The sequence below is a fragment of the Anolis sagrei genome, chromosome 13, assembly GCF_037176765.1.
Source record: "Anolis sagrei isolate rAnoSag1 chromosome 13, rAnoSag1.mat, whole genome shotgun sequence".
Lineage (NCBI taxonomy): Eukaryota > Metazoa > Chordata > Lepidosauria > Squamata > Dactyloidae > Anolis > Anolis sagrei.
In genome coordinates, this window is record NC_090033.1 from 18,281,162 (window position 1) to 18,295,660 (window position 14,499).

The 14,499-nt window shown below is 33.0% G+C and overlaps 2 protein-coding genes across 2 annotated transcripts in view; one reads left to right on the forward strand and one right to left on the reverse strand.

The window, feature by feature from the left end:
• LOC132764968 (claudin-16-like) overlaps window positions 1-8,187 on the forward strand; it is a 10,693-nt gene extending 2,506 nt beyond the window's left edge. Inside the window, exons 3-5 of the mRNA XM_067472920.1 lie at window positions 5,878-6,039; window positions 7,200-7,264; window positions 7,951-8,187. Of these exons, the coding sequence (XP_067329021.1) occupies window positions 5,878-6,039; window positions 7,200-7,264; window positions 7,951-8,139 (416 nt within the window). The 3' untranslated portion in view covers window positions 8,140-8,187. The remainder of the gene's footprint in view (window positions 1-5,877; window positions 6,040-7,199; window positions 7,265-7,950) is intronic.
• The window catches only part of LOC137097786 (golgin subfamily A member 6-like protein 22), a gene marked incomplete at both ends in the record, with an annotated part of 19,447 nt that extends 5,126 nt beyond the window's left edge, over window positions 1-14,321 (reverse strand). The window contains 4 exon segments of the mRNA XM_067472921.1: window positions 13,399-13,492; window positions 13,549-13,726; window positions 13,729-14,076; window positions 14,247-14,321. Of these exon segments, the coding sequence (XP_067329022.1) occupies window positions 13,399-13,492; window positions 13,549-13,726; window positions 13,729-14,076; window positions 14,247-14,321 (695 nt within the window).
• Between the last annotated feature and the right edge of the window lie 178 nt (window positions 14,322-14,499).

Consider the following 14,499-nt stretch of genomic DNA (forward strand, 5'->3'; position numbering starts at 1 on the left):
GAGGAGATGCGGGAGAAGGAGACCACGAATTCGGCCTAATTCGGACCGCTTTCCCAAATTAACTATTCCCAATAGGTCTCCTAAGGGAATTTGGTGTAACCAGGTGAGCGGGCCCTCTGGCTTGAAGGTGGTGTTGTTGAACGCCAGGTCTGTCAACGGAAAAACAACTTGGATTCAGGACTTAATCCTGGAGGAGCGGGCAGATCTGGCGTGCATCACGGAGACCTGGCTGGATGAGGCGGGGGGCGTAAATCTCTCCCAGCTTTGTCCTCCAGGTTTCTCCGTGCAACACCAACCTAGAGCCGGAGGACGGGGAGGCGGGGTTGCAGTGGTCTACAGGGATTCCATCCATCTAACCAGGAGCCCCATCCCGCAGACCACAAATTTCGAATGCGTCCACTTGAGGGTGGGTGACCGGGACAGAATAGGGATTCTGCTAGTGTACCGTCCACCTCGCTGCACTACAGTCTCCCTACCTGAGCTAGCGGGGGTGGTCTCGAGCCTGGCTGTGGAGTCCCAACGGCTCCTTGTGCTGGGGGACTTCAACATCCATGCCGAGGCAACCCTCACAGGTGCGGCTCAGGACTTCATGTCTGCCATGGCAACCATGGGGCTGTCCCAACAAATAACTGGCCCCACCCACTGTGCTGGGCACACATTGGACTTGGTTTTCTGTCAGGGATGGGAGCAGGGTGGCGGTGTGGAGGAGTTGTCCATCTCTCCGTTGCCATGGACCGACCACTTCCTGATTAGATTTAGACTCACTGCGCCCCCTAACCTCCGCAAGGGTGGAGGACCCATTAAGATGGTCCGCCCCAGGAGGCTTATGGATCCGGACGGATTCCTGATGGCTCTTGGGGAGTTTCCCGCCACCGCGGTAGGTGATAATGTCGAGGCCTTGGTCGCTCTCTGGAATGGGGAGATGACCAGGGCCATTGACAAGATCGCTCCGGAGCGTCCCCTCTCAAGTAACCGAGCTAAACCAGCTCCTTGGTTCACTGAGGAGCTGGCAGCGATGAAGCGAAGGAAGAGGGTTCTAGAGAGCGTGTGGCGATCGGACCCAAACGAGTCAAACCGAACACGGTTTGTGTCCTTTTTGAGGGCATATGCCGCGGCAATAAAAGCCGCAAAGAAAACTTTCTTTGCGGCCACTATTGCGTCTGCAAAAAACCGTCCGGCGGAGTTGTTCCGGGTTGTCAGAGGTCTTTTAACTCCTCCCACGGGTGGGAGCCCTGACAACTCGGCAGCGCGCTGTGAAGCATTTGCTCGGTTCTTTGCAGACAAAGTCGCTTTGATCCGCTCTGAGCTGGACGCCACTTTAGATGCAGTCTCCGTGGATGTGACACAAGCACCTGCTTGTCAGTTTTTGTTGGATTCTTTTCAGTTTGTGAAACCCGAGGATGTGGACAAGATACTTGGAGGAATGAGGCCCACCACGTCCATCCTAGACCCCTGCCCATCCTGGCTTCTTAAGGAGGCCAGAGGGGGATTGGCCCAGTGGGTAACGGTGGTGGTTAATGCCTCCCTTCGGGAGGGCAAGATTCCAGCGAGCCTAAAACAGGCTGTTATAAAGCCGCTGTTGAAGAAACCATCACTTGACCCCACTAAATTGGACAACTTTCGGCCTGTTTCCAATCTCCCCTTCTTGGGCAAAGTCATGGAAAGCGTGGTGGCCTCACAACTCCAGGTATTCTTGGGAGACACGGATTATCTGGATCCGGCACAGTCTGGTTTCAGACCGGGACATGGTACCGAGACGGTCTTGGTTGCCTTAGTGGATGATCTGTGCCGGGAGCTAGACAGGGGGAGTGTGTCCCTGTTGGTGCTCCTGGACCTCTCAGCGGCCTTCGATACCGTCGACCACGGTATTCTTCTGGGGCGCCTTGCAGAGATGGGTCTCGGGGGCACTGCTCTGCAGTGGCTCCGGTCATTCCTGGAGGGTCGCACTCAGAAGGTGTTACTGGGGGACTCCTGTTCAACGCCGCAGCCGTTGACCTGTGGCGTTCCTCAGGGTTCCATCTTGTCCCCCTTGTTGTTTAACATCTACATGAAGCCGCTGGGTGAGATCATCCGGAGTTTCGGGGTGCGGTGTCACCTGTACGCAGATGACGTCCAACTCTGTCACTCCTTCCCACCTGCTACTAAGGAGGCCGTCGAAGTCCTGAACCGGTGCCTGGCCGCTGTAATGGTCTGGATGAGGGCGAACAAACTGAAACTAAATCCAGACAAGACAGAGGTACTCCTGGTCAGTCGCAAGGCCGAACAGGGTATAGGGTTACAGCCTGTGCTGGACGGGGTCGCACTCCCCTTGAAGGCGCAGGTTCGCAGCTTGGGTGTGACCCTGGACTCATCGCTGAGCCTGGAGCCCCAGGTTTCAGCGGTGACCAGGGGAGCATTTGCACAGCTCAGGCTTGTGCGCCAGCTGCGCCCGTATCTTGGGAAGTCTGACTTGGCCACGGTGGTACACGCTTTGGTCACATCCCGCCTCGACTACTGCAACGCTCTCTACGTGGGGCTGCCCTTGAAGACAGCCCGGAAGCTTCAGCTAGTCCAGCGCGCGGCAGCCATGTTGTTAACGGGAGCTGGACGCAGAGAGCATACAACGCCTCTGCTGTCCCAACTCCACTGGCTGCCGATTTGCTACCGGGCCCAATTTAAGGTGCTGGTTTTATCCTACAAAGCCCTAAACGGTTCCGGCCCAAAATACCTTGCAAACCGCATCTCGGCCTACGAGCCCACGAGGGCCTTGAGATCATCCGGGGAGGCCCTTCTCTCGGTCCCGCCTGCCTCTCAGGCACGTCTGGCGGGGACGAGGGAGCGGGCCTTCTCGGTGGTGGCCCCCCGGCTGTGGAACACTCTCCCTGCTGAAGTTAGACAGGCGCCCTCCTTGATGGCCTTCCGTAGGGGCCTAAAAACATGGCTCTTCGAGCAGGCCTTCAATTGAGTATAGTTAATTGACACTGGAATGAATTAGGACTACGAATTTTGGCTATGACCCCAGGACTTGACGAAGCGGATTTTAGTATAAGTATATGTTGTGTTGTATTTGTCTGGTCTGTATGTCTAGACTCGCTGTACACTGTCTTCTTTGTTATTGTTCACCGCCCCGAGTCGCCTTCGGGCTGAGAGGGGCGGTCAATAAGTGCAATAAATAAATAAATAAATAAAATTATTAGCATCGCTATTATTATTATTATCGTTATTATTATTATTATCATTATTATTATTATTATTATTATTGATTGGTCCAGTTGCCCAAGGAAGATTATTGTTGTTATGTTGATAATGATAATGGTGGTGGCCAGGTCAACTGGTCAAGTTAGCCTGTTATTATTATTATTATTATTATTATCGTTATTATTATTATTATTAGCATTGTTGTTATTATTATTATTATTATTATTATTATTATTATTTTGGCTTGGTCCAGTTGCCCAAGGAAGGCTATTGTTGTTATGATGATAACGATGATGGTGGTGGCCAGGTCAATTGGTCAAGTTAGCCTGTTATAATAATAATAATAATTATTATTATTATTATTGTTATTATTATTACTATTATTAGATACACAAGATGAGTCCACAGCAAACAAGATCACTCTGCCGGTTGTTGTACTGGATTACACATCGGCCACTTCCCAAGAGTGCCTTTTGCAGCTAGCAGATGGTGATTTTGTCAGCGTCGATTGTTTTTGAGTCCAGGCCAAGGTCTTAAGGCGCTGTACCCAGTGTGCCAATCACCACTGGGACCACCTTGATTGGCTTGTGCCAGAGTCGTCTTCTCCTTCTCCTTCTTCTTCTGGTTATAGAACAATAGAAAAAATGGATAATAATAATAATAATAATAATAATAATAATAATAGACAAGGGGATAATAATGACAAGAAAAAGAAGGGATAAGAAGAAGAATAGAAGAAGAAGAAGGGATGATAATAATACTAAAACAATAGAAGGATGATAATAATAATAATAATAATAATAATAACAACAACAACAATAATAAAATAGAATAAAAGAAGGGATGGTAGTAATAAAAGAGGAATAATAATAATAATAATAATGATAATAAAAATAGAAGAAGAAGAACAAGAAGAAGGAATGATGATAATAATACTAATAATAATAGAAAAAGGGATAATAATAGAACAATTGAAGGATTATGGTTGATAATAATAATAACAGAACAATAGAAGGGATGATAATAATAATAGAAAAGGGATAATAATAATAATAATAATAATAATAATAATAATAATAATAGAAGAAGAAGCGATAATAATAATAGAACAAAAGAAGGGATAATAATAATAATAATAATAGAAAAGAAATAATAATAATAATAATAATAGAAAAAGGGATAATAATAATAATAATAATAATAATAATAATAGAAAAAGGGATAGTAATAATAATAGAAGAACAGAAGAATGATGATGATAGACGAAGGGATAGTAAGAAGAAGAGACGAAGGGATGATAATTATAATAATAACGGAGGAATTATAATAATAATACTAAAAAGGTTAATAATAATAGAACAATAGAATGATGATGATGATGATGATGATAGAAGAAGAAGAAGGGATAATAATAATAATAATAATAATAATAATAATAATAGAACAAAAGAAGGGATGATAATAATAACACTAAAAAGGTTAATAATAATAGAACAATAGAAGGATGATGATGATGATGATAATAATAATAATAATAGAAGAAGAAGGGATAATAATAATAATAATAATAATAGAACAATAGAAAGATGATGATGATGATGATGGGAGATGAAGAAAGGATAATAATAAAGAAGAAGAGATTATAATAATAACAATAACAGAACAAAAGAAGGGATAATAATAATAATAGAAAAGGGATGATAATAATAATAATAATAATAATAATAATAATAATAATAGAAGGATGATGATGATGATGATGGGAGATGAAGAAGGGATAATAATAAAGAAGAAGAGATGATGATAATAATAATAACATAACAATAGAAGGGATAACAATAATAATAGAAAAGGGATAATAATAATAATAATAATAATAATAATAGAACAATAGAAGGATGATGATGATGATGATGATGATGATGGGAGATGAAGAAGGGATACTAATAGAGAAGAAGATATGATAATAATAATAACACAACAATAGAAGGGATAATAATAATAATAGAAAAGGGATAATAATAATAATAATAATAATAATAATAATAATAATAATAATAGAAGGATGATGATGATGGGAGATGAAGAAGGGATAATAATAAAGAAGAGATAATAATAATAACAACAATAGAAGGGATAATAATAATAATAATAATAATTATAGAAAAGGAATAATAATAATAATAATAATAATAATAATAATAATATACTGTCATAATAAGATTATTATTATTATTATTATCATTATCATTATTATTATTATAGGAATTCAAAGTTTCCAAACTTGGACATAATAATAATAATAATAATAATAATAATAATAATAATAATAATAATAGTAATTGCAGTGGAGGCTTTTGCCCAGGAGGTGGGGATCCAGCCTTGCTTCCAAGAGACAAGAGGTCAACTCCAGAATGGGATCCCTTTGCTGGGAGGAAACCCAAAGCTGCCGGAAGGGATCCAGTGTCTGCCTGGGAATCGATCCCACCATCTAGAGGTCCAGGATCCCGATTTGGCCCAGAGAGGCCCTCGAACATACAGAGGCATACAGAGGCACTTTTGCACCCCTGGCAAAACAGAAGGGTACCGCAACCGCTTACTTTGCGTCATGGACGCACCGCCCCTGGGCAAGGTATATATACATAAAAAATTATTTCCTAATTATTATTTATTATTTCCTTATTATTATGTATTTGGCAGAGGCCATCCTGGTCACCCGGATTGCGGTCATCGTATCGGTCATCGCTGCCGCAGCGGCTTTGTTGTGCCTCGTCAGCGGGTGCCAATACTTCCAATGTTTATGGGCCGGGATTGCAAAGCAGCGCTGCCTTATCTCCTCCCTGGCCCTCTCCCTCGTGGCAGGTAACAACAACAACAACAACAACAACAACAACAACAACAACATAATGCAATATTCCTGCTTCTTGGCAGAATGGGGTTGGACTGGATGGCCCACGAGGTCTCTTCCAACTCTTTGATTCTATGATTCTATGATTCTATAATATCTCCTCCCTGGCTCACTCCCACTCCCTCTTGGCAGGTAACAACAACAACAACAATAACATCAGACATTATAATATTTATTATTATTATTGGGATTCATAGTTTCCAAACTTGGACAATAATAATAATAATAATAATAATAACAATACAATATTGTCATAATAAAATTATCTATTATTATTATTATTATTATTATTATTATTGGGATTCATAGTTTTCAAACTTGGACATAATAATAATAATAATAATAATAATAATAATAATATAATAATAATAATAATAATAATACAATACTGTGATAATAAGATTATTATTATTATCATTATTATTATTATAGGGATTCATAGTTTCCAAACTTGGACATAATAATAGTAATAATAATAATAATAATAATACAATACTGTCATAAAATTATTATTATTATTATTGGTATTCATAGTTTCCAAACTTGGACATAATAATAATAATAATAATAATAATAATAATACAATACTGTCATATTATTATTATTATTATTATTATTATAGGGATACATAGTTTCCAAACTTGGACATAATAATAATAATGATAATACAATACTGTCATAAGATTATTATTATTATTATAGGGATTCATAGTTTCAAAACTTGGACATAATAGTAATAATAATAATAATAATAATAATAATAATAACAACAATAATAATAATAATAATACTGTCATAAGATGATGATGATGATTATTATTATTAATAATATTATAGTGATACATAGTTTCCAAACTTGGACTAAATAATAATAATAATAATACAATACTGTCATAATAAGATTATTATTATTATTATTATTATTATTATTATTATAGGGATTCATAGTTTCCAAACTTGGACTAAATAATAATAATAATAATAATAATAATAATAATAATAATTAGTTTCCAAACTTGGAAATAATAATAATAATAATACAATACTGTCATAATAAGATTATTTATTATTATTATTATTATTATTATTATTATTATTATTCTTTTCCTTCCAGGGCTTTCCTCCTGCGTCGGAGTCACCCGATACGGCATTTACGTCTTCGCACAACATCAATATGAGGTGTGTACTCATTAAAATATTGTTTGCTTGTTTATACCATTTATTGTAGTGTGTTCTACTTAGAAATACCTTGGGAAACTACAACTCCCAGTATCCTATAGCATTATAATGGTGTCCCATAGCATTAGAATGATGCCAAATTGCATCCGTTCTACATTAGGGAGGCTTTAATGGTGGATTTCCTGCATAACAAAGTCTATGACCTTGGAAAACTACAACTCCCAGGATCTTATAGCATTATAATGGTGTCCCATAGCATTAAAACAATGCCAAATTGCATCAATTCCACAACAACGTTGTTTTAGAGGGGATTTCCTGCATTACAAGGCCCGGGACCTTGGGAAACTACAACTCCCAGAGTCCTATAGCAGTATAATGATGTCAAGCTACATTGGTTCTTGACTGGGAGAGGCTTTATAGATGGATTTCCTACATAAGAAAAGTCAGGACCTTGGAAAACTACAAGAGTGTGTCTGGAAAAGTCAGGGCCTTGGAAAACTACAACTCCCAGGATCTTATAGCATTATAATGGTGTCAAGCTACATTGGTTCTTGACTGGGGGAAGCTTTGTAGATGGATTTCCTACATAAGAAAATTCAGGACCTTGGAAAACTACAAGAGTATGCGTGGAAAAGTCAGGACCTTGGAAAACTACAACTCTTTCTCTGTGTGTGTGTGTCTTCTAGGTCTCCCTGAAAATCCCCGGCTTCCCCAGTTTCGAATACGGCGCTTCGCTGTGGCTCGCCATGGCCGGGAACCTGTCTGCTTTCTTCGCCGCCGGCGCGTCGTACTTGGAAATGGCCTCCGGCACTACGTCTCCCAGTGCGAGTCCGGGCAAGACGCTTCCTGGGAACACCGCTTGCACTTACGTCTGATTGACAGGGAATATAATTATGGACATAATAATAAACAACATAATGAGTTATTATGGCTGTCTTCTTTCTGCGGATGGGGAAACAACAACAACAACAACAACAACAACAACAACAATAAATAGAGCAAAATAATAAATGTAATAATAACAATAATAATAATAAAGTAAAATAATAAAAGTATTAATAATAATAGAGTAAAATATTAATGGAATAATAATAAATATAATAGAGTAAAATAATAATAAATAATTTATTATTATGTAATAATAACAACAACAATAAAGTAATATAATACATGTAATAATAAAAATAATAATAGAGTAAAATAATAAAAGTATTATTAATAATAGCGTAAAATAATAATAATAATAGAATAATAACAATAATAATAAAGTAAAATAATAATAAATGGAATAATAGTAAATAGAGTTAAATAATAAATGGAATAATAATAATAAAGTAATAAAAGTATTATTAATAATAGAGTAAAATAATAATAAATAGAGTAGAATAATAAATGTAATAATAACAATAATAACAAAGTAAAATAATACATGTAATAATAAAAATAATAGAGTAAAATAATAATAAATAGAGTAAAATAAAAATGGAATAATAATAAATAGAGTAAAATAGATGTAATAATAACAATAATAATAAAGTAAAATAATAATAAATAGAGTAAAATAAAATGGAATAATATTAGAGTAAAATAGTAAATGTAATAATAATAAGAGTAATATAATAAAGGTAATAATAACAATAATACATAGAGTAAAATAATAATAAATGTAAGAATATAATAAATAGAGTCAAATAATAAATATAATAATAAGAGTAATATAATAAAGGTAACAATAACAATAACAATAATAATACAATAATTATAATAAATAGAGCAAAATAATAACAATAATTATAATTATAATAATAACAATAACAATAATAACTAACAATAATTATAATAGTAATAAAATAATAATAAATAGAGCAAAATAATAAATAATAATAACAATAATAATAAAGTAAAATAATAAATGTAATAATAAAAATAATAATAGAGTATAATAATAATAAATAGAGTAAAATAAAAATGGAATAATAACAATAATAATAAAGTAAAATAATACATGTAATAATAATAATAATGGAGTAAAATAATAAAAGTATTATTAATAATAGATTAAATAATAATAAATAGAGTAAAATAAAATGGAATAATAACAATAATAAATAGAGTAAAATATGACATGTAATAATAAAAATAATAACAAAGTAATAAAAGTATTAATAATAATAGAGTAAAATAATAAATGTAATAATAAGAGTAATATAATAAAAGTAATAATAATAATAATAATAAAATAATACATGTAAGAATAAAAATAATAATAGAGTAAAATAATAAAAGTATTATTAATAATAGAGTAAAATAATAAATGGAATAATAACAATAATAATAATAAAGTAAAATAATACATGTAATAATAAAATAATAAAATAATACATGTAATAATAAAAATAATAATAAAGTAATAAAAGTATTAATAATAATAGAGTAAAATAATAATAAATAGAGTAAAATAATAAATGGAGTAATAATAGCGTAATATAACAAAGGTAATAATTATTTATTTATTATTTATTTACTTTGCTTATATGCCGCTGTTCTCAGCCCAGGGGCGACTCACAGTAATAATAAAGTAATAATAATAAAGTAAAATAATACATGTAATAATAAAAATAATAAGAGAGTAAAATAATAAAAGTATTATTAATAATAGAGTAAAATAATAAAATTATTATTAATAATAGAGTAAAATAATAATAAATAGAGTAGAATAAAAATGGAATAATAACAATAATACATAGAGTAAAATAATACATTTAATACAATAATAATAAATAGAGCAAAATAATAAATGTAATAATAATAAGAGTAATAAAGTAAAATAATACATGTAATAATAAATATAATAATATAGTAAAATAATAAAAGTATTATTAATAATAGAGTAAAATAATAATAAATGGAATAATAATAGAGTAATATAATAAAGGTAATAATAACAATAATACATAGAGTAAAATAATACATTTAATACAATAATAATAAATAGAGCAAAATAATAAATAATAATAACAACAATAATAAAGTAAAATAATACATGTAATAATAAAAATAATAATAGAGTAAAATAATAAAAGTATTAATAATAGTAGAGTAAAATAATAATAAATAGAGTAGAATAATAAATGTAATAATAACAATAATAACAAAGTAAAATAATACATGTAATAATAAAAAATAATAGAGTAAAATCATAATAAATAGAGTAAAATAAAAATGGAATAATAATAAATAGAGTAAAATAGATGTAATAATAACAATAATGATAAAGTAAAATAATACATGTAATAATAAAAATAATAATAGAGTAAAATAATAATAAATAGAGTAAAATAAAATGGAATAATATTAGAGTAAAATAGTAAATGTAATAATAATAAGAGTAATATAATAAAGGTAATAATAACAATAATACATAGAGTAAAACAATACATGTAATAAAATAATAACAATAGAGTAAAATAATAATAAATGTAAGAATATAATAAATAGAGTAAAATAATAAATGTAATAATAATAAGAGTAATATAATGAAGATAACAATAACAATAATAATAACAATAATAATAATAATACAATAATTATAATAATAATACAATAATTATAATAAATAGAGCAAAATAATATCAATATCAATAATTATAATTATAATAACAATAATAACAATAATTATTATAATAACAATATTAATAATATAATAATAATAAATAGAGAAATATAATAAATGTAATAATAACAATATTAATAATAAAGTAAAATACATAAAAATAATAAAATAATAATAGAGTAAAATAAAAAAGTATTATTAATAATACAATAAAATAATAATAAACAGAGTAAAATAAAAATGGAACAATAACAATAATGAAGTAAAATAATACATGTAATAATAAAAATAATAATAGAGTAAAGTAATAAAAGTATTAATAATAATAGAGTAAAATAATAAATAGAGTAAAATAAAAATGGAATAATAAGAGTAATATAACAAAGGTAATAATAACAATAACAATAAAGTAAAATAATACATGTAATAATAAAAATAGTAATAGAGTAAAATAATAAAAGCATTATTAATAACAATAATACATAGAGTAAAATAATACATTTAATAAAATAATAATAAATAGAGCAAAATAATAAATGTAATAATAACAATAATAATGATAAAGTATAAATAATAAATGTAATGATAAAATAATAAAGTAATAAAAGAATTATTAATAATAGAGTAAAATAATAATAAATAGAGTAAAATAATAAATGTGATAATAACAACAATAATAATAAAGTAAAATAATACATGTAATAAAAATAATAGAGTAAAATAATAAATGTAATAAATAGAGTAAAATAATAAAGGTAATAATAACAATAATACATAGAGTAAAATGATACATTTAATAAAATAATAATAAATAGAGCAAAATAATAACTGTAATAACAATAATAATAAAGTAAAATAATACATGTAGTAAAAATAACAATAGAGTAAAATAATAAAAGTCTTAATAATAATAATAATAATAGAGTAAAATAATAATAAATGTAAGAATATAATAGGATAAAATAGTAAATGGAATAATAATAAGAGTAATATAATAAAGGTAATAATAACAATAATAATAACAATAATAATAATTATAATAGTAATACAATAATTATAATAAATAGAGCAAAATAATAACAATAATTATTATAATAATAACAACAACAATAATAACAATAATAATTATAATAACAATAACAATAATTATAATAATAATACAATAATAGTAATAAATAGAGCAAAGTAATAAATGTAATAATAATAATAATAAAGTAAAATAATACATGTAATAATAAAAATAATAATAGAGTAAAATAATAAAAGTATTATTAATAAGAGAATAAAATAATAATAAATGGAATAATAAAATAATAAATGGAATAATAAAAATAAAAATAAAGTAAAATAATACATGTAATCATAAAAATAAGGAGAAAACGAGAAGAAAGAGTAGGAGAAGTAGAAGAAGAAAGGAGAGGGAGAAGAAGATGTGGGAGAAAAGGGGGAAAGAGGAGAAGAAATAGAAAAAGGAGGAGAAAGGAGCAAGAAAGAAGACAGAGAAAGAGGACAAAAAAGAGAAGGAAGGGTAGGAGAAGAATAAAGGAGAGGGAGGGGAAAAGGGGAAAGAGTAGAAGAAAATAGAAAAAGAGGAAAAAGGAAAGAAGGAGAAGAAAGAATATAAGAAAGAAAAGAAGGAAAAAGTGTAGGGAAGAAGAAAGGAGAGGGAGAAGGAGATGCGGGAGAAAAAGGGGAAAGAGAAGAAGAAATAGAAAAAGGAGGAGAAAGGAAGAAAAAAGACAAACAGGAGAAAAATGAGAAGGAAGAGTAGAAGAAGTAGAAGAAAGGAGAGAGAGGAGATGTGGGAGAAAAAGGGGAAAGAGGAGACGAAATAGAAAAAGGAGGAGAAAGGAAAGAGGGAGAAGAAAGAATATAAGAGAGAAAAGAAGATACAGGAAAACATGCAGGGAAGAAGAAAGGAGAGGGAGAAGGTGAAGGAGGAAAGAAGAGAAGACAGGACAGGAAAAACGGAAGAAAGAAAAGAAAGGAAAAGTAGAGGAAGGAACTGAAGGAGAAGCAGGCAAGGTAGGGGGAGAAAGATGAGGAGAAGGAGAAAGAAAAAGGGGGAAGAAGAGAAGGGGAGGAGAAAAAAGAAAGAAGGAAAAGGGAGGAAATGAAGGAGGAGAAGATGAGGGAGGGGAAGAAAGAGAAGTAAGAAGAGAAGAAGAGAGAGGAAAAAGAGAAGAAAGAAAAGAAAGCAGAAAAAGGAGCGGAAGGAACTGAAAGAGAAGCAGGTGAGGGAAGTGAAGAAGAGAAGAAGAGGAGGAGGAGGGGAAAGAAAAGGAGGAGAAAGAAAAGAAGGAGGAGGGGGAAAAAGAAAGAAGGAAAAGGGAGGAAATGAAGGAGAAGGGAGAGGAAGAAAGAAGAAGAGAAGAGGAGGAGGAGGAGATGGAGAAAAAGAAGAAAAAGAAAGAAAAGAAGTAAAACGGGAAGAAGAAACGTAGAGAAAGAAAGAAGAGTAGGAGGGGACGAGAAGTGGCCATGTGATCTCCTCCTCTTCTTCTTCTTCTTCCTCCTCCACCTCCTCTTTTTCTTCCTCTTCTCCTCTTCTTCCTCTTCTTTGTCTTCCTCCTCCTCTTTTTCCTCCACCACCTCCTGCTTCTTCTTCTTCTCCTCTTCTTCCTCTTCATCCTCCTCCTATGTCTTCCTCCTCCTCTTCTTCTTCTTCTACCTCTTCCTCCTCCTCTTCCTCCTCCTCCTCCTTTTCTTTTTTCTCTTCTTCTCCTCTTCTATGTCTTCCTCCTTTCTTCTTCCTCTTCTTCTTCCTCCTCCTCCTGCTCTTCCTCCTCCTCTTCCTCCTCCTCCTCTTCTTCCTCTTCTTTGTCTTCTTCTTCCTCCTCTTTTTCATCCACCTCCTCCTCCTCTTCTTCATCTTCTTCTCCTCTTCTTCCTCCTTCTCTTCTTCCTCCTCCTTCTTCCTCTTCCTCCTCCTCCTCTTCTTCTTCCTCTTCTTCTCCTCTTCTTCTTCCTCCTCCTCTTCTTCCTCCTTCTCTTCTCTTTTTCTTCCTCCTCCTCCACCTCCTCTTCTTTTTCTTCTCTTCTTCTTCCTCCTTCTCTTCTTCTCCTTCTTCCTCTTCTTTTTCCTCCTCCTCCTCTTCTTCTCCTCTTCTTCTTCCCCTTTACCTTCTTCTTCTTCCTCCTCTTCCTCCTCCTTTTTCTTCCTCCTCTTCTTCCTCCTTCTCCTCTTCTTCCTCCTCCTATTCTTCTTCTTCCCCCTCCACCTCCTCCTTTTCTTCTTCCACTTCCTCCTCCTCCTTCTTCTCCGTCCTCCTCTTCTCCTTCTCCTTCTGTTCTTCTCCCTCTTCTTCCTGTCCTCCTCCTCTTCTCCTTCTTCTCCTTCTTCATCTTCTTCTTCCTCTTCTTCTCCTCTTCTTCTTCCTCCTCCTCCTCCTCCTCTTTTTCTTCTTCCTCTTCCTCTTCCTCCTCCTCCTCCTTCTTCTCTTCTTCTTCGTCCTCTCCTCCTCTTCTCCTTCTCCTTCTTCTTCCTCTCCTCCTCCTCTTCTCCTTCTTCATCTTCTTCCTCCTATTCTTCTTCTTCCCCCTCCACCTCCTCCTTTTCTTCTCCACATCTTCCTCTTCTTCCTCCTCCTCTACCTCCTTCTTCTCCTTCTTCATCTTCTTC